At 37.3% G+C, this 22,306-nt stretch overlaps 1 protein-coding gene across 3 annotated transcripts in view; it reads right to left on the bottom strand.

Annotated features, from left to right (window-relative positions):
- The window catches only part of LOC124622596 (phosphatidylinositol phosphatase PTPRQ-like), a 431,781-nt gene that overhangs the window by 166,343 nt on the left and 243,132 nt on the right, over nt 1-22,306 (bottom strand). For all 3 annotated transcript variants that reach the window (XM_047148348.1, XM_047148350.1, XM_047148349.1), the window contains one exon: nt 1,766-2,086. In XM_047148348.1, coding sequence (XP_047004304.1) covers nt 1,766-2,086 — 321 coding nt within the window. The remainder of the gene's footprint in view (nt 1-1,765; nt 2,087-22,306) is intronic.

The raw sequence follows: 22,306 nt of genomic DNA, 5'->3' as shown, positions 1-22,306 counted from the left end.
AGTATGGAAGTTTTTGATAACCTATACAATGATGGTACCACCTTAGTTTATTACCATTCTGGAAGTATATGAACTTCATGCATGGAACCTCATCTAATATGTACCTATTGATCTCTGCTTTTAGGATTTAAAAGCATTTTTATTTGTTTCTGGATTTCATAATATGAGCCTTTGCAAGATTAAGGCTTAAGCAGTTTGCTGTGAAACAGTTGTAAGCCTATCACAGTCCTCACTGTCTCTTGCAAAGCTTTGCTTGGGTCCTTATCAGTAAACTTTTCTAATCCCTAAAGAGCACAATTTTTAATAAATCATTTATGTTGGTCAAGAATTGGAGCAAGCCAAGCACCAAATGAGGAAGGAGATGAATAGAGGACATCAAAGGAAGCAATGGAATGACTCTAGAAGACCTGAGGACCAAAATAACGCCCAGGAGTGCATGGAGGGACATCATTCATTAAGTCACCATGAGTCAGAGATGACTTGATGGATCATAACAACAACAAAAAAATGAGTACATATGTTGGATGTTTCTCAGTGTTATCAAGAGTAATTTGGACACTGAAGTAGTGGGTCAGGATCCTTCAGCTCATTGTTCAGCCCCACAATCAACATTCTTGTGATGAGTTTGTCTTCCAAGATGATAATGCATGAGTATACTAAGCCCATCTTGGGAGCGTCTTTCTCAGTAGGTAGAAATAAACCAAATGGGATCACCTTAGGTGTCTGTTGACATGAACTCGACTGAACATGCTTGGAACCAGTTCAAACTGCAGTATATTATCATAGAAACCAGCATCACACATTCGATGTCATCAAGAGGGCTGCCACAGAAGAGTGCAGCAGACTCTAGCAATGACATCTCGACCATATCATGAACATCACGTCAAGTAGGATCCAAGCACACTGCTGTGCATGGGATGGAGCATGTAGTATTGAATGCTACCAAGCAGCAGAATTTGATTTTGCAAATGTGTGAAGATTTGAACTTTTGAATACTCTGCCTTTACTTTGGATATTGTATTGCTTTAATTTTACTGTGAAACTTTTTTTTGTTTCATTTTCAGCTTACCTATAAATAAGACCCACACACATTTTCAGATATGCATGTTATGCAAAACTTTCTTGAATTATTTATATTATGAATGACATTACATAATGTGAAATCTGTGTAAAATTTTACCCTTAAACATCTCAGGTATAGTAGCATAAGAGTAAATAAACACAATAAACTCTTTTCTTTTGAGAATTGTCCCAGAAAAAACTTTATGTGCTTTTTTATGTGTAGACTGATATGTTTATTGTAATTACTGTATTAATATGTAAATGTAATGTGTTCCAATTTTTGAACACTGATAAGAACTGCTTAACTTGTGGTCTGAGTAATTAACATTAAATCAAAGCATATAATATCAACTGTGTAAAACATGTAGTATGTATTTAGTATTTTTGACATGTTCTATACCTGCATAAACTTTTAGCTGTGAGTTAATGAGAGTTGCATGTAAAGTTAGAATGATTCAACCATTATTTACATCCTGGCAGATGTGAACTACACTACTATTTCAATATTTTATGTATAATGTATAGCTGTCACAACACAATTTGAATTACTAAACATAATCATAATAAGGACCCAAAATTTCATCAAAATGAAATATTTGTTGGTGCAGGTAGATCAACTAAGGAATCCCACTTTTCTGCAAATTACTATTTATAAACCATGAACAATATCTGATAAAAAGTACATAAATACACAAAATAGTACCTGCAGTAGGTGGATACCAGCAGTCAGGTGTAGCTTGGTATTCACTGGATGGTACTCCATTTACAGTAACTTCACCCCAGTAGCTATTATCAGGCCATGTTATGTTACAGTTTGACAGTTGTATTGGTGTTTCTAGATATCCACTTGATGAATTCTGACCCGAAGAGTATAGTGCCACAAAAATTGCATAGTACATTATATTACCATTTGCTGAATCAAATATATGGGTAGGCACAGATATAAGTGCCTGTCTTGTTGGATCATGTGTGTCCAATGGACTTGATCTAAGTTCATTAGAAACATTTTGTAGCATACCAGGAACTGTAAAGAGAGAAAGACACTAGCATCAAAAGTGGAGTAACATGATGAGTAAATGTGACACAGATCAACAACAAAGAAGTTCATATATGAAAGTTTCTGGTGGATTAAAACTGTATTTGGGTTGGAATTTGAACAAGGGACCTTTGCATTTTACTGGCAAGTGCTCTACTTCTGAGAAGTTTGGAAAGTTGGAGGGAAAGTAATGGTGGATATAAAGCTGTGATGGCAAGTCACAATTAGTGCTTGAATAGCTCAGTCCGTGGAGCAATTGCATGTGAATGGCAAAGATTTCACCTTTGATTTCTAGTCTGGCACACAGATTTAATATGCCAGAAGGTTTCAGATCAACACACAGTCCACTGCATAATGAAAATTCATTCTGGAAAGTTCACAAATATTTGATGAATAATATGCTAACTCAAACATTAAACTGTTTAAAAGGAAACTTCCATTCAGAACTTTATTAAGTTCATGAAGATACAGATAGATGTCTAGTATTTACCTTCATGGTGTACAATACCCTGTACAGTTAATGGAGGAGTAAAAAACAATAATGGCAATAATACTGGTTTTTAGAAGTACAGGTTCCTTTTCCAGGGAGGAAGTTACTGGGGAGTTGGTGGCAAGTTACTCAGATAAGTAAAGACAGATCCATCTTGTCCCCCCCCCCCCCTCACACACACATACATATTTTCATTACTGAATTATAGACTCCAATGACACCAGCAGCTGTGGCTGCCAAAGGTGATAAATCTCCTGATATGAGAAAACGTCTATAAATGCAATGGCAGCCTGAAGGTTGACTTGCACATGTACAAATCTAGCAAAATCAGTTCCTCATTTGTGTCCTGTCTGTCTGGTAATCAATGTCTGTACAGTGTCCTTGGACTACTCTTTTGGTTTCTCTTGCAAACTACACATACCCTGATAGTGTATATAAAATTATCCTATGATGAAGTCACAGTCTATTTCAGTTTTGTTTAAACAACTACAGAATTACTGCATCTAAGTGTTCCACTTCCAAAAATATTTGTCATTTTGTTTAGCAACAAAGAGAAAATATACCACAAACATATAATCATTAGTGGAATGAGAAGGTGGGATATACCTGACTCATAACTTAAACAGAAAAATACACACACACCCCATACTTGGTAAAAATTGTAACAACAAGTAGTAACTGCTCAAACAAATCCAAACTCAGATAATACATAAAACAGGGTATTCGCCATGGAAGTGTTATGTAGGGTATATCTCTTATGTACAAAACTGCAGTTTCCTGGTATCCTGTCAAAGAATTGAAGCTGGCTTTGCTTTATTTACAAATGAACCTAGATAATTCTTGCACTTCATATCTTTATGTATGAGCATTGATTAAAGCCTCTCAGTATTCAAGCTGCATAAACTGAGTTAAAATATTAGCAGTAGAATTTTAACTCAATTGATGTGGCTTGAAAATGATAGGATTCCAAAGACTTAACCTCACATTCTGTGCTCCCAAGTATTTGTATGACTTTGTGGCTCAATAAGGCTTTGACTTCTACTGCAATTCCACACTGATGTCCCCATGAAATGCTCAATAACTTAAGAGGTTTTGAGATGTACCCTTTTAGTCCAAATAGTTTCAAGACTGGATTAATAAAAAATAGATAAAAGTTAAATGATGATTCCAATGAGTCAGATGTTTTACATAGTCTCCTCCTCCCACCCCTCCCTCACTTGAGTTCACTGCTTAGAACATTCATTCAACAACAAGAAACTGTCATAAGTGTCCTTCTTTGGGACACTGTTAAAGTTGTGAGTCATGATGGCTTGAATTTTGGGTAAGTCCTCAAAGCATTGACCTTTCATATGAATTTCCACACTTTGTCATTTTACGTACATTCATTTTGATACACCAAGTCTCATCACCCATGATGTCTTTCCCATTTCAATCAGGTCACAGAAGGCATCCATGCACCATTATTTTCCTTCAGGAGTCAGTGTGAGTGGGACAAACTTTGCACATACTTTCCTCTTCTTCATAACATTCTGGACAATGTCTTGAACAATCAGTTTAGAGATGGAACTCCATTGTGATTTGTAACACAACAACATTGACACTCTATGGCTGCATGTCCACTAGTTAACATTGTCAGCTCACAGCTGACTGGTTGAATGTGCAGCTGTTGTTAGTTCAATCTGCCACCCACCACAGTTACTGTACTGACATCACCTTATTCGCAGGAATAAAATAATTCTCAAACTTTTTGACTGATGTCATATGCTTGTATTTCATTTAGTTGTGGTTGAATACATGGTCCATTTGTCTGCAACACTACTTGTTATTTCTCACCACACCTCATATTTTTCTCTACACTCAAAAGATGGAATTTCAGTGTACTGCATTCTCACTTCAGTGTCAGTGCTTATGGTAGACTTGCACCAAACATTCTAGCTTGCTGTAAGCCTAACATATGATGTTCCAATGTTCATCCCATGATTTCTGCCAATTCTGTATTTATGTGATTTTTTGTGAGACTGTATTAGTGTTATGGGATGCAGTAGAGTCAATATTGAAAATAAACAGTTCCAACTCAATAATTGCCTGCCCAAAGGGGAAAAATAAAAGATCAGAAAAATGGAGAGGACATCAGAAGTATGCGCCACTAAGCACATCTTTGGAATTGCAGCAATGCAGCATCCACTGATATAGATGCATCACAGTCAAAGTGTCACTCCTGTAATCACAGGCCGCTCAGTTTATGTTTTGTATACTTTACATTTCTCTATGATTAGCAGATACTTTTTCATAATCCTGTTGGATATTATTGTGTGCTGCTGGATAGAATTTCCTCTGAATAACTGTAACTTTTAAAAGACTTGAGTTATCAAGAAATACTATAACCAAAACATTTGAAGAGGCAATGGGAAAAATGATGAATGTCATTTGTACTCAGTTTTTCAAGAGAAAAGCTAGGGTGTTTAGTGTGAAGCTATGTGTGCTACTAGTTAAGGTATTTTATTGTCTCATATTGTTAATACATTTCATAATTTTTATTTTAAAATTATGATGACTACATCTAAATTTCAATTGTTAGTACACCCTATTACTGGAAACAATGATGAATGTCAGATCAGTTGTACTGAAGTAATACAGTTAGGGTGATGTGATTAGTTCTCACTGTTGTACCAAATACTTGGCTTTTTCTGACATTTGCTGTTTGCTTTTTTGTCTCAAAAATGGCAGGGTCATTCTGAAATCCCTTGTTACTGGGCTGCAAACCTGCATCAAGTGTTGGAGGTCCCTAATCTTTTCAACTAAGAATGGGATGACTTCTGCAACAGGGCTCAACGGATATTACTTTCTTCATAACTACAGAAATTGATTTCTTGTAATGAAAGATTTAATATTAAAACCACAATGCCAAATATTTTGTCTTATTTTAAGAGTGTGAAATGACGGTGACCATATTACCCTTGTACAAATAATCTGTAAGGATGAATTCTCCATAATTTAGCTCACTAACTTTATCATCAGCTTCGAGTGGACCTGGGCCACAAAGAGGTTGCTTTATTGATGAACCCTCCTGTGCATCATTGTAGGATCTTCAGAACTGAACAACATGACCCATCTCTTGTTGTAGGAAAAGCTCCTTCATTGGCTGAATTGCAAAAGGACACTTCTCCTTGTACAGAGGTGATAAAAAAATGTGTCCAAGACCTGAGAAGTGCTTGACCAACTCAAATGACATCAAAAGGAGAAAGATTTATTCCGGCTGCAGAAATATGGCTCAATCAATGGTCAGGAATTTCAGCACATGGCTTACTGTTACTAAAGGCCATATTATAGTCACTCTCGGTATAAGAGTGACATCTAACAGGAAAAATTACTGAAACTGATTTCAGTCTTCTTGTAGTGTGGACAACATAATGCAAGACTCTGATAATAGTACAGTTATTATTCTGCCTGCTGCATGTGCCACACAACATGTACAGATGCCTAACATTTGGTGCCAACTTTGTGAATATAAAGTGGTGCAACCATAGATGCAACTTTGATGGATCCATTCAGTCCAATGGTCTCATCATAACAGTGGAAAACTGAGTTATTATTAGACAGAATGAATGCTAAACAAAACCAGAGATAATTGGCACCTATACAACACATCAATGGTGGAAATGTTTGGTATAATGAGATTTTTCTGAAAATCTATGACAATACCATCACAATCTTTCTATTTAATATTCTTAATTTTTCCAGCTTTCTTTCTTCTGTGGAATGTTTCTGCTTTTGTGTTGTGTACATCATTTTCTGTCTTTAGCTACATTTACTCTCTTTGAAGTTTCATTCATGTTTCTTCATTTGTAGTGCTCATCAGTCTCTGGGTAATGACTTGCATTTCTGTTTGAAATTTGTCACAAGTAGTGTAGGTATTGCATCTACGAAAACCAAATTTTATATTGAACCATGGATTGAATACATTTCTGTAATACTGATAAGATATAATACAGAACCCTTTTTCTTTGTACATGCTATGCAGTTTCCTAACATTAGACTCTGTGGGGACGTACAGCTCCTTACTGTTGAAATGGCTTGACCTACATCTGAAAGATTCAATGTGCTGTTTAATTGCTTCAAACACCTCAGGACCTTTCCTACTACGTAAATGATCATATTTCCCAAGCATATCTTTAGGTGTTGCACCTAGAGTCTTTCCTGATGTTTGCCAAGTCTGTACTCTGCACAATGTGATACCCCGAATAGCAGTAAAGGCACTAATACAGACAGATATCTCAGTCATGTTTTGACCATCTCAGACACAGACATTGTAAGAATACAAATTGTCATGGAACATTGTATAGTCCCAATCTTGTCTAGGCCTACATTGTTTTATTGGGTTTATAGACATCAGTCCAAATAAGCAGGAATTCTGCTCATCTTAACTTTATTTGATTAAAATCTTTAAGAAGATTTGAAATCTGTTCAGCAGAGACATTTTCAAAATATTTTAATCTCTTACACTTATAATCTGCACAGGCTCATGAGATGATGAAAGCAGTGTCTCCATTACCTCAAACATTCTGCCATAGCTTTTTCTCTTCTTAAAAGACTTCTCTGTGCTAGATACATCTTGAATGTCATCTACATCATCTTCCACACTTTCTATTTTATCGTCTTGCAAATAAATAACATCCACAGAACAATAATAGTGAAAACAAAAGTCTGAGAACAATAAAAGCAAGGTTGCCAACCGAGTTTGCAGGGAATACACAATAAAAGAAACAGATTTGGAAAAAAAGCAAGAATGACAGTCATCATTTTTTCCTATGCCACAATTGTTATCTAGCATTGTTTCTATTCATAGGTAATTTTCAGACCATTACTACAGAATGACTATCAGTATCTTAGAGTGCAACACTCTATATGCATTCTACATATCATCAGCTATACAATGCCACTCCTAACTTATTTTCAACAAAAATGTGACATCCATCATTTTTCTTGTTGCCTCTTCAAATTTATATATATTACAAACAACAATGGTTACATTGCATTGTTTTGACACACAACATATACAAGTATTGTTACAGTGCCTGCAGATGACTCTGCACCACAAATGAATTGCTGTACCCTGCAGGGATTCCATCAAATTCTAGAGCCTTTTTAAGTTCTACCAACTTAAGCCACTTTTAAACACTTATAACACTGATTACTGTTAATGGAAATTTTAGCATGAAAAAAATAAAAAAAAATACACCGAACTTTTGAAAGGTTGCAACTTTCCTGTAGCTGTGTAGACTCAGTAGCAGCACCGGGAAAAGAAAAGAGGAATAGGTTGCTCAGACTGCAGGTTGAGAGGTAACAAATGGTTGTTCAGCCAAGGGGAGACAAGGATGAAGGGGAAGCTGTCAGGCACAATAGGAAGTCAAAACAGTGTAGTGATGGAAAATGACAGTTTCTCAAGTGGGTTTCCCTTTCTTCTTCATACCTACTAAAGGATTCTAAGCTCCTGTGATGAGCTCACATGTTGCCTTCAAATGCTCCAATCTTGTGCTACTTCCTGCCAGTTATTTAACTCCTTCAGGTTCCATATTGTTATAGTTTCATTCACCCATACACTCTGGGGTCTCCCCATTGGTCTCTTACCAAATTTCCTCTCCATGAATACTCCCAAAACCACTTCCCTCTTTCATTCTCATCAATTGGATTGATCAGTCATTCTAATTTATCATGTTCATTATTGTTACCATTATGACAGCATGTGGATTTCTGTTGTGTCTTTCTTACAGCTTTGTGGTTCATTATGATCAATAGACCAAAGGAAAGGTGCCCATACTCATGGGCAAGAGAGGAAGGTGTTGCACGCTCCCCTTCCCCCTAACCCTTAGCTCTCAGGGACAGGAGGGAACATAGTGTTATCAGGAGATATCTGTTTTTCGAGAAAATTATTTAAAGGATGGTATTCCACAGATTTTAACTAGGTCAGAACTAAAGCTTTTTATGCCTACTTACAATTCACCATTCATGCTCCAAAACATTAAAAAATTATATCCTTCTAGGTCTAGGATACTCTACACACTATCATACGGGCACCCTTGTACCAAAAATTTTCCTACAAACTTTGTTTCAAAATATTTGTATCTGGTGTTTTTCAGTTTTAGTTAAACTCCATGTTTCTGCTCAATATGGTAGGACTCATCTGATGATTGTATAATATAGTTTCATTTTAGTTTTCCTTGTTAGCGGTTTACAGCCAAGAGTTTTCTGTATGGAGTAGTAGGTTCTATTATCATTTTGCACTCTAATTTTCATGTGTACTTCTCTCTGATTTTGTTGATCTATCACTACACCCAGAAATTTGAACTGTTTACCATTTATTAGATGTGACTGTTGTCTTGTTCATCTCTACATATTTGAACATTCATTTATTTTGTTTTCTTATTATTTCATTTTAGGCTAAGTTTGAGCACCATAAATAACTGTCAAATCACTGCGCCACCTGCATACATTAAAGCCTTAAGTTAGTTCTTAGGATGGCCCCAGCAGACACTAGTTTGAGTTTCCTCACAAGTCCCTTCATGCTACATAAAAGAGGTGGGGGGTGGGGGAGGGGGGGAGGTAGAGCCTCTCCCTTAAACCACTTTTACTTTTAAAATGGTCAGATTTCATTCCATTTAGCTCAACACTGCTTACATTATTATCCATGCACCGCTTACAAAGACATAAATTTAACTGGAAACAACAACTCTGTCATTACATCTACAGGCTTTGCCTTTGAACAGAGTCATAAATTTTCATATCAATGAATTTTCAAGCATTGTATTTTCTTGTTTACATTCCCATATTTTTTCATTTATTGTTCTGATTACAAATACATTCTCAGTAGTGGATCTATTTCTGTGAGAGCCATTTCGATAATTCCTGATTATTTATTTTCTGTGTTTTGTTTCAAGCGTTCTAGCAATAAACAAGATAAAATCTTATAGGCTTTATACACTAGCAATATTTCCCTATAGTTTCTGAAATATTCCTTGACTCTTATACATATAATATATATTATCTGTTGATTGTCTGTGAATAAATAAATAAAATAAAACTTTTTTCTTGCTGATGTGGTGTTCCCAGTGTACTACAAAGTTTAAAATGAGTATGGTTGCAATTTCCACACTGCAGTCAATTCCTGGAGATTCCTTGATGTTTCACATGTATGCTACCTATGTTTTTAGCAAAGTTTAGGTAACAAATGAGTGTTTAAACTACAGTAAAACATTAATTAATTATTCAGGATATGGAAATATGTTTAACAATTACTACTATTGTCACAGAGTTCACAGTTATATTAACATGTCTAGCATCATTAAGGTACTGTGAACTTGAGGCATAGAAAGAGTGCAGTAAAAGTAACTGAGTTAAAATCTTGAATACTTGTTATTACATATTTAGAAGTTGTTTCAACCACAGATGGGGTGGGAAAGATCTAGATAAGCTCTTTGTTGTTGTTGTGGTCTTCAGTCGTGAGACTGGTTTGATGCAGCTCTCCATGCTACTCTATCCTGTGAAAGCTTCTTCATCTCCCAGTACTTACTGCAACCTAAATCCTTCTGAATCTGCTTAGTGTATTCATCTCTTGGTCTCCCTCTACGATTTTTACCCTTCACACTGCCCTCCAATGCTAAATTTGTGATCCCTTGATGCCTCAGAACATGTCCTACCAACTGGTCCCTTCTTCTTGTCAAGTTGTGCCATAAACTCCTCTTCTCCCCAATTCTATTCAATACCTCCTCATTAGTTATGTGATCTACCCATCCAATATTCAGCATTCTTCTGTAGCACCACATTTCGAAAGCTTCTATTCTCTTCTTGTCCAAACTGTTTATCATCCATGTTTCACTTCCATACATGGCAACACTCCATAAAAATACTTTCAGAAACGACTTCCTGACACTTAAATCTATAATCGATGTTAACAAATTTCTCTTCTTCAGAAACGCTTTCCTTGCCATTTCCAGTCTACATTTTATATACCTCCTACACTTCGACCATCATCGGTTATTTTGCTCCCCAAATAGCAAAACTCCTTTACTACTTTAAGTGTCCCATTTCCTAATCTAATTCCATCACCATCACCTGACTTAATTAGACTACATTCCATTATCCTCATTTTGCTTTTGTTGATGTTCTTCTTATATCCTCCTTTCAAGACACTGTCCATTCCGTTCAACTGCTCTTCCAAGTCCTTTGTTGTCTCTGACAGAATTACAATGTCATCGGCGAACCTCAAAGTTTTTATTTTTTCTCCATGGATTTTAATACCTACTCCGAATTTTTCTTTTGTTTCCTTTACTGCTTGCTCAATATACAGATTGAATAACACTGGGGAGAGGCTACAACCCTGTCTCACTCCCTTCCCAACCACTGCTTGCCTTTCATGTCCCTCGACTCTTATAACTGCCATCTGGTTTCTGTACAAATTGTAAATAGCCTTTCGCTCCCTGTATTTTACCCCTGCCACCTTCAGAATTTGAAAGAGGGTATTCCAGTCAACATTGTCAAAAGCTTTCTCTAAGTCTACAAATGCTAGAAATGTAGGTTTGCCTTTCCTTAATCTTTCTTCTAAGATAAGTCGTAAGGTCAGTATTGCCTCATGTGTTCCAATATTGCTACAGAATCCAAACTGATCTTCCCCAAGGCCAGCTTCTACTAGTTTTCCCATTCATCTGTAAAGAATTTGCGTTAGTATTTTGCAGCTGTGACTTATTAAACTGATTGTTCTAATGTTCTAATGGAATGTTGTCTACTCCCGGGGCCTTGTTGCGACTCAGGTCTTTCAGTGCTCTGTCAAACTCTTCACGCAGTATTGTATCTCCCATTTTGTCTTCATCTACATTCTCTTCCATTTCCAGAATATTGTCCTCAAGTACGTCACCCTTGTATAGACCCTCTATATACTCCTTCCACTCTGCTTTCCCTTCTTTGCTTAGAATTGGGTTTCCATCTGAGCTCTTGATATTCATACAAGTGGTTCTCTTTTCTCCAAAGGTCTCTTTAATTTTCCTGTAGGAAGTATCTATCTTACCCCTAGTGAGACAAGCCTCTACATCCTTACATTTGTCCTTTAGCCATCTCTGCTTAGCCATTTTGCACTTCCTGTTGATCTCATTTTTGAGATATTTGTATTCCTTTTTGCCTGCCTCATTTACTGCATTTTTATATTTTCTCCTTTCATCAATTAAATTCAATATTTCTTCTGTTATCCAAGGATTTCTACCAGCCCTCGTCTTTTTACCTACTTGATACTCTGCGGCCTTCACTACTTCATCCCTCAGAGCTACCCATTCTTCTTCTATTGTATTGCTTTCCCCCATTTGTGACAATTGTTCCCTTATGCTCTCCCTGAAACTCTGTACAACCTCTGCTTTAATCAGTCTGTCCAGGTCCCATCTCCTTAAATTCCCACCTTTCTGCAGTCTCTTCAGTTTTAATCTCCAAACCAACTCAAGCTACCATGATCACAATACAAGGCATTGTAAAGACTTCCACATTCCCTATGTATCAAAAACTAGAAGTCAGAAACATGTAGCCACTTAGGAATAAAGCTTTTAAATGCACTTCCATCTCAAATTAAAGAACTGAAAGACAAAAATAATTTCAAGCATGAAGTAAAAAAATACTTGATGGAAAAATGCTGCTACAGAGTAAATGAATACCTGTCTCGGACTGTGGATTGAAACCTGTACTTATTTTTTTTTTAAATTCAAACTAATTTAATGATTTTTCCAACTTTGTAATTATGGTACTTAGGAAAATCTGTTAAATAACCGTTATACGTTTTGTGTATATCCGTAATAAGTTTTGTGTATAAGGCATAGTTCATGATCTAAAATTGTTTATCATGAGCATCTACTTTTGTTTTTTGGGTACACTACTTGTACACTACTTATGTAGTATGTGTATGTAATTTGTTTGCTGTTTGTATATATTTGTCAATTTATTATGTGTATGTGTTGTTATGTGTTATGTGTAATCAAATGACAAATCCTATATCACATGTGTGATCTATTGGATGCTAAATAAATAAATAAAATCTACAGTTCATAACCAATAGATTGTGGTCAGAGTCCACATCTGCCCCTGAAAATGTCTTACAATTTAATACCTGGTTCCTAAATCTCTGTCTTACCATTATATAATCTATCTTATACCTTCTAGTATTTCCAGGATTCTTCCATGTGTACAACCTTCTTTTATGATTCTTGAACCAAGTGTTAGCTATGATTAAGTTATGCTCTGTGCAAAATTATACCAGATGGCTTTCTCTTTCATTTCTTTCCCCCAATCCATATTCACCTACTATGTTTCCTTCCCTCCCTTTTCCTACTCTCGAATTCCAGACACCCATGACTACTAAATTTTCGTCTCCCTTCACTACCTGAATAATTTCTTTTATCTCATCATACATTTCATCAGTTTCTTCATCATCTGCAGAGATAGTTGGCATATAAACTTGTACTACTGTAGTAGGTGTGGGCTTCGTGTCTATCTTGGCCACAATAATGTGTTCACTATGCTGTTTGTAGTAGCTTATCTGCACTCCTTTTTTTTATTTATTATGAAACCTACTCCTGCATTACCCCTATTTGATTTTGTATTTATAGCCCTGTATTCACCTGACCAAAAGTCTTGTTCCTCCTGCCACTGAACTTCACTAATTCCCACTATATATAACTTTAACCTACCCATTTTCCGTTTTAAGTTTTCTAACCTACCTGCCCGATTAAGGGATCTGACATTCCACACTCCGATCTGCAGAATGCCAGTTTTCTGTCTTCTGATAACGATGTCCTCCTGAGTAGATAAGCTCTTAATAAGTTGAAATAGTGACATCCTGCCACAATCTTTTATGATCAAAAACCATCAAGAGAGATAACTGTGTCTGAAGTCCTTTAAGTACTCTATCAGAAACGGCATCATTGATGTTACTGTGGAAACTGAATGGCTAATGCAGCATTACTACTGTCCACTGTGGGGCACTATTCAGACAAGTCTGATGCTCAGACATGCCATCCAATAGAATCACACCAGACTCTGACATATAAGCCAGCACAGGACTGACCTAAGCACTTGTGACGTGAGCAGTGGAGTGTGCACAGCAAGTATTTTTGCACAGGGTATGATATTATTCTGGCGGACTCTATTTGTACATATACAGAACTCTGATATGGCCTGTACTGGATTTTACTTGGGAATATATATTTAAAATTCTGAGTGCAATGCCCATAATATTCAATTGTTTTCAATGTTGGAAAGAATGGCATGCCCATAGTAATATGGGCACATCATCTCAGTGAGGCTTCCTATGTCTGTAAAATATGGGCAGAACTCCCCAATCAAAAAGGGCAGCACTCTTCATCTAGTTGTTAGCTCGTTTGAGTAATATTAGTCATCCAACAGATAAATACTTTATACTTTTCTGCCAGTTTTTTTCACTATAGTGCAGCATGGTAATTTAAACAGTCAAACTAGTCAGCCGAGTGCAAGACACAACTGTTAGCACACTGTATATTCAAAGCAATATGCCTAACAATAGCTTACCCAGTGGTGCAGAGATTTTTCACATCTTCAAAGAACATGAAGATTATCTTAGTGATAATTTTGCCACTGATTACACACATGAAGCTCTGACTTCACAATTATATGATTCACACAAGAAAGTTTCTGTAGTTTATTGTGCAGCATAGATATTTCATTAGCATAATGTATCTGATAAAGTAATATAATACAAAAGTTTTTGTTGGTACTTCTTTACTGTTATGTTATATGGGTACAAATGTTCATGCATAATTCATGTATTATTTTAGCATCGAGAAAATCTGATGCCAGCTGCTGCTGCGTCTTGCAAACAGAAAATGGCAGATAGAAAAATGGGAAAGACACAGGACAGTTGAGGAAAATGATGACTGGGATGACAGGGATTATATGCAAATCACCACTTGGTGACAATGGGAATAAACAAACTGAAATGAACTTCAAGAGTGCCAGCAGTGTGTCAGATTTCTTTTACAAACAAGAAAATTATTACTAGACAATCCATTATTTCTGTTTGCAAAGAACATCGATAGCATGCAGTGCTCATACTCTACTTCCCAAAAGCGATGCTGAGATATCGTAGCTGGCTAAGAATCATTTCCTGGAGATAGTACAAATACAACCAGGACAGAAAAAATCACAGAAAACATGTAGACAGTGCTCAGAAAGAGGCAAGGGAGAAGGAGTAGCCAAAAGAAAGGATACATTGTTTAAGTGTGGTGCATGCAAAGTGTGGTTTTGTTTGCGACTATGTTTCCAGCTCTACCATTAAAAATAACTATTTGATATACTGAACCATTTTTGTAATATTCTCTTCATTTTTATTGCATATACAGACTTAAACTCATATGTTTTACTCATAAATTTTAAACAAAATGCTAAAATAAATTTTCTTTGCACCTGAAAAAGGCAATCTTTCTCATGCCCTGCAGTGATAAGAGGTTTAACAAAAAGATATTTATTTAAAAATCAGTCAACAAGCTTCATTTCAAATTAAGAAAAGTAGCTTCACATTGTTTCTTGAGTTTGTACCAGAAAGTCAAATTATAGTAAAAATTCCTGGTACTGGATGAATGAGTTGGAGAAATGACTTGGATTAGGGTATACAGATTTATGTGAGTAACTGTCACTCAAACTGTTATGATAACTTGCACTGTTCCTAGTAGCACCCTGTATATATCATCATCATCATCATTGTCATAATCAGCCAATCCAATCACTTGGTGGTGTACTCTCTTTGAGTTAGTGGCAACATAGAATCTCATCAGGTTCTTTCGTTTCTAATGATCTAGATCTTCTTGTTGTCAGTTCAGTCCAGCTGTCTTCTTTAAGTCTCTGTCACATATGTATGATGGTCTCCCCCTTGACTTTTTTTGGTAAATTGTGCTCCAATTTAGTACTTATCTGACTACCTACCATCTTTTCTTCAAGGGACATGACAAGCCCACTGCCATTTCAAAATATTCACTCTTTCCATTATGTCACTGATATTTGTTGTTTGTCTGACATCAGCTGCTTTCCTTCTATCTTTATGCAGCCAAACACTTATCTTTCCATTCCTCTTTGGGTCACTATTAGTTTTCTGACAATTAATTCATTTAATATCAATGTCTCACATCCATAAGTCAATACTGGCAATATACAATGGCATAAAACTGTTTTGTTCAGCTCAGCAATCATCTTAGACTTCAAAATTGAATAGTATATTCCATAAGATTGATAGCCTAATTTAATACATTGAAATATTTCTGCTTTTAGGTGTCCTATCATATGTACAAACTGACCCAGATAGACATATTCTATGACCTTTGTACTTCTGTACATCCAACAAATATATTTGCCGCCAATGCCACACATTCATCATGATCTTGATTTTACCATAGTTCATTTTTAGGCAAACTTCATAGCATAGTAGCATGTTTGCTGACCAGTATTTGAAGTTCTTCTATATTATTTGCAAATAGAACAATAGCATCAGCAAACCTCGGGTTATTTAACCTCTTTCCCAGAACCTGGATTCTCTTTGTTTTCCAATTCAATTTAAACATTGTATTACACCATTTTCAATAGGAAATTCAATGGTTTTTCAATAACATTCACAAACACTATGGAGATTTTGCATATGTTTAATAAGACATGAATGTAGCCAGATTCCCTTCCTTTCTCTTTCAGAGCCTCAAACACAGCTGGGTGACTAATCAAAGTGAATCCCGTTTCAAAATCTATAAAGGCATGCCAGAAAAGGATATGGTACTCATTTGTTCCTCGAATAATTTTGTGTGGAGTGAGGAAATGACCAGTTGCACTAAAATCTGTGTGGAGCCCAACTTGCTCTGAGTGTTGAGCCAGGTGAAGAGTGTGTGCACAAGTTTGTGATTTGCTGCAAGTAAACTGCATTGTTTGAGTGTGTGTATTATTTAATGAAGAGTGGGATATATCCCATTGATGACTGTAGTTATATTTTTTGGCTTGTCAAATTTCTAGTATGGAAAGACTACAGATCATGTTTTTGTCAGGAAATCCCATACTGTATCTCCTAAGACAAAAATTAATGGCAATATGTCAGAACGTTAGTTGCTTACAATGTTCTCTCTGCTGCAAGCACATTTTTTCAATAAAGAGACATACAATTTTAGCCTGGTTAGAATTTTGGCAATGGAAAAAAGTGCCCTAATCAAACATGTGCAGACTGGGTGATCAACCTACATGGTTCATCTACATCTACATGGTTACTCTGAAATTCACACTTAAGTGCCTGGCAGAGAGTTCATCAAACCATTTTCACAGTACTTCTCTACCATTCCACTCTCGAATGGTGCGTGGGAAAAGGAACACCTAAATCTTTCCGTTCAAGCTCTGATTTCTCTTATTTTATTATGATGATCATTACTCCCTACATAGGTGGGTGTCAACAAAATATTTTCACATTCAGAAGAGAAAGCTGGTGATAGAAATTTCATAAATAGATCTCACCACAAAGAAAACTGCCTTTGTTTCAGTGACTGCTACCCCCAACTCGTGAATCATATCAGTGACACTCTCACCCCTATTGCACGATAACACAAAACAAGCTGCCCCTCTTTGCACTTTCTTGATGTCCTCCGTCAATCCTACCTGGTAAGGATCCCATACCACACAGCAATATTCCATCAGAGGACGGACAAGTGTAACGTAGGCTGTCTCTTTCGGTTTGTCGCATCTTCTAAGTGTTCTGCCAACAAAGTGCAGTCTTTGTTTCGCCTTCCATACAATATTATCTATGTGGTCTTTCCAATTTAAGGTGCTCATAATTGTAGTTCCTAGACAGTTAGTCGAATTGACAGCCCTTAGATATGTGTGATTTACCACGTACCCAAAATTTATTGGATTTCTTTTAGTACCCATGTGGATGACCTCGCATTTTTCTTTGTTTAGTGCCAATTGCCACTTTTCGCGCCATACTGAAATTCTCTCTAGATCATTTTTTAATTGGAATTGATTATCTGATGATTTTACTAGAAGGTAAATTACAGCGTCATCTGCAAACAATCTAAGGGGGCTGCTCAAATTATCACCTAGATCATTTAAGTAAATCAGAAACAGCAGAGGGCCTATGACACTACCTTGTGGAATGCCAGATATCACTTCTGTTCTACTTGACGATTTACCATGTATCACTATGAACTGTGACCTCTCTGAGAGGAAATCATGAATCTAGTCACACAACTGAAATGATACTCCATATGCATGTAATTTGATTAATAGTTGCCTGTGAGGAACGGTATCAAAAGCCTTCTGGAAATCTAGGAATATAGAATCCATCGGAGATCCCTTGTTGACAGCACTCATTACTTCATGGGAATAAAGAGCTAGCTGTGTTGCACAAGAATGATATTTTCTGAATCCGTGTTGGTTATGTATCAATAATTCATTTTCTTCAAGGTGATTCATAATGTTTGAGTACAGTATATGCTCCAAAATCCTACTGCAAATTGAGGTCAGTGATATGTGTCTGTAATTCAATGGGTTACTCTAATTTACTTTCTTGAATATTGGTGTGACCTGTGCTACTTTCCAGTCTTTAGGAACAGACCTTTCATCAAGTGAGCGGTTGTATATGATTGCTAAGAAAGGAGCTATTGTGTCTGCATACTCTGAAAGGAACCTGATTGGTATACCATCTGGGTCAGAAGACTTGCCTGTCTTAAATGATTTGAGTTGTTTTGCAACACCTAAGATATCTACTTTTATGTCACTCATGCTAACAGCTGTTCTGGTTTTGAATTCTGGAATATTCACTTCATCTTCTTTCATGAAGGAATTACGGAAAACTGTATTTAGTAACTCGAGTTTAGTGACACCATCATTGGTAACATTTCCATTGCTATTGTGCAGTGATGGTATTGACTGTTTTTTGTCACTGGTGTACTTTACATACAACCAGAATCTCAGTGTTTTCTACCATATTTCGAGACAATATTTCATTGTAGAAACTACTAAAAACATCTCGCATTGACATCCACACTAACTTTCGAACTTCCGTGAAACTTAGCCAGTCTTGGGGATTTTGCATTCTTCTGAGTTTGGCATGCTTTTTTCATTGCTTCTGCAAAAGTGTTCTGATGTGTTTTGTGTACCATGGTGGATCAGTCCCATCTCTTATTAACTTATGCTGTATGAACCTATCTATTGCTATCAATACTGTATCTTTGAATTTGAGTCATATTTGGTCTACACTTACATAATTAGCTTGGAAGGGATGGAGACTCTCTTAGGAAGGGCATCAAGTGAATTTTTAGCTGGTGTTTTAAATAGATATTGCATTTATTTTTAGTGGTTTTGGTTGATATGGTTTTAAGCCTCACTCCGGGGCCCCGTCTTCACTAATCCCTGTATCCATCGTGACACTCTCTATTAGATCAGGATTATTTGTTGCTAAGAGGTCAAATGTGTTTTCACAACCATTTACAATTCATGTGGGCCCATTAACTAATTGTTCAAAGTAATTCTCAGTGAAAGCATTTAGTACAATTTTGGAAGATGTTTTCTGTATTCCACCAGCTTTGAACATGTATTTTCACCAACAAATCGAGGGTAGATTGAAGTCTCCACCAATTATAACTGTATGAGTGGGGTACTTATTTGTAATGAGATTCAAGTTTTCTTTGAACTGTTCAACTATTATATCATCTGAGTCGGGGGTTCGGTAAAAGGAGCCAATTACCTTGGAATGGCTGTTGAGTATAACCTCTACCCATAGTAATTCACAGGAACTATCTATTTCAACTTCACTACAAGATAAACTACTACCGACAGACACAAACACACCATCATCTACTCTATTTAATCTCTCCTTTCTGAACACGGTTTGTGCCTCGTTAAAAGTTTTGGCAGAATTTATTTCCAGCTTTAGCCAGCTTTCTGTTCCTATAATGATTTCAGCTTCAATGCTTTCTATCAGCACTTTAAGCTCTGGTACTTTTCCAACACAACTATGACAATTTATAACTACAATACCAACTGTTGCTTGGTTGATTCTTGTCATTTCTTTGCCCAGTACCCTTTGAGACTGGAGCCCTTTTTGATCTTTCCCAAGAGTGTCTAACCTAAAAAACCGCCCATTCCATGTCACACAGCCCCTGCTACCCATGTAGCTGCCTCCTGTGTGTAGTGGACACATGACCTATTTAGCAGAGCCTGAAACCCCCAACCCTATGGAGCAAGTCGAGGAATCTGCAGCCTACATGGTCGCAGAACCATCTGAACCTCTGATTCAGACCCTCCACTTGGCTCTGTACCAAAGGTCCGCAATCAGTCATATCAACAGTGCTTTAGATGGTGAGCTCTGCCTTCATCTAGCAAAACTGGCAGTCTTCACCAAGTCAGATAGCTGCTGGAAACCAGAGAGAATCTCTTCCGATCCATAGTGACACACATCATTAGAACCAACATGAGCCACCACCTGCAGTTGGCTGCACCCTGTACGCTTCATGGCATCTGGAAGGACCCTTTCCACATCTTGGATGACTTCCCCCGGTATGCACACGAAGTGCACATTGGCTTTCTTCCCGTCTTTAGCTGCCATATCCCTAAGAGGCTCCATCACCCACCTAACATTGGAGATCCCAATGACAAGCAATCTCACTCTCTGCACTTGTCCGGGCCTCTCAGGAAGACCGTCCACTGCCGCAACAGGCGAGGCCACCCTTGCTGGCTCAGAAGTACTTTCAGCATTGGGCAGTACCTCAAACCTGTTACGGATGCGTAAGGGTACAGCCTTGTGGCCAGCACCAACTTTTGCCTTCCGCCCAGGGATTTGCGACCCCACCACAGTTTGCCAGTCACCATCAGGCAAGTGACAACTGACAGGGATGTCTGAATCTGAGGGCGCAGAGGCATCAGTAATCCCAGGTGATGCTAAAGGTTCCAGAGGCACCAAAGCACTCGCCTTGGGTGTCCCTATGTCACCGCAGCCCAGGGCCTGGGGCCTGTTGACTATGGCCATCACAGCTTCCAGCTGTTTACAGATGGTGGCCAATTCCCCCTGAATCCGTACTCAACAGGCGCAGTCCCTATCCATCTGTAACCATTTTTTTTCCCTCTCATTAATCTCACAAGCCATTCAAAACAAACAGATGAGTGACGACTACACAAATTTATACTATACAGGTACTAAAATGCAATGCTACAACTCTCAAATACTATAATGTGCCTGAAATTTGTGAAATAAACTATGCAAGTATCCAAAAGCATGCAAAGAAATTAAGAATTAAACTATAATACAAATACGTGAACTAAGAGTGTGACTTGCTGCTGGCTTATGCCCAACTCAGAAGTGAGGAAGTATGCACTGAAGAAATCAGACCCATTTCTAATGGAAGTTACACATATAGCTCAAGTCTATGAAACTGTCCTAGCAGTCCTGAATTTGTATGTGATGGAACAAGCTGTCACTGCAGTCATCTCTCTGGCACCAGTTACAGAGGACAAGACACAACTCCTGGTAAGACTCCTATCTGCTCCTTGGCTTGGACAGCCTTGTAAACACCCAAACCAGTGATGTCAGGGTGCATCTACAACAGAACGTTTATCTGGCTGTTAACATTACTTTCTTTGCCATGCACATAGCACATGTTCCCACATGAAATAGGTGAGGAAAAAAGGGATACTTGAAAGAGGTATATTTTAGCAGTTCTAATGCAGTAGTTCTTTGTGTGGAAGTGTATCAAGAGTGTCACAGAGATGCTGAGAAACTGAACACTTGAAGACAGATGCAAACTAACCAGAGAAAGACTACTTTCGAAGTTTCAAAAACTAGCTTTAAATGATTACAAATATAGTATAGCCCCTAAGTATCACAGCTTTAGGGATTGTGAAGACAAGACTAGATTTTGGATAAAATAATTCTGGGAATTAGACAACGTCACTGTAAGCTACTAAAACAACTAAATTTCAGATGTTTTGAGTGACTTCCTGTGGTACTCTTCAAGTCACTGCAGTATACTGGCAAATTTCTTTCTTTATATACTGTCATTTTTTGTTATCTAGTGGCTATTGATGCACATATCTGAGATGCCATTGGATAATTTGAAGAGGTTGTTGTGGAAGTAAGATTAATTACAGCATATACTTAGGCATTTAAACAACCATTCTTCACATGCACCATATATGAACAGAATGGGAAAAAGACCTAATAACTGGGCCAATGGTAAGTACCCTCTGCTGTGAAATTCACAGTGGTATGTGGAGTATAGCTGCAGATGTAGGTATAAGCCAGCAAAGAGTTAGCCTAAGCATTTATGAATCAAGCAGTGGAGTGCACACCAAGAGTGTTGTATTGGCTATGCTGTTCTTCTGGTGAACTGTATATTTAATAGACAGAACTCTGATATGACTCGCACTGGGCTTTATTTGGAAATATGAACTTAACATAGCTTTCATTGTTCCTAGGTGCATGTTGTAACCTCACTGGACAAAAAACTATTTACCCCAGGGTAAACACACAAATGAATTGTTAAGCCTTTACAACTGGCACAACAATCAAGTCAAATGCTCAACCATTCATGCACTACCTCTACATGAGCATGAAATAGTAGTGTTCAGTGAGACATTAATGTTCCAAGTGGACATTGCACAGAAACTTGGCTAAATGTGAGGATTGACTGAGAGGC

Source organism: Schistocerca americana, chromosome 7 (assembly GCF_021461395.2).
Source record: "Schistocerca americana isolate TAMUIC-IGC-003095 chromosome 7, iqSchAmer2.1, whole genome shotgun sequence".
Taxonomy (NCBI): Eukaryota; Metazoa; Arthropoda; class Insecta; order Orthoptera; family Acrididae; genus Schistocerca; species Schistocerca americana.
The sequence above is the reverse complement of the archived record's forward strand: the minus strand, read 5'-3'. Positions and strand labels throughout refer to the sequence as shown.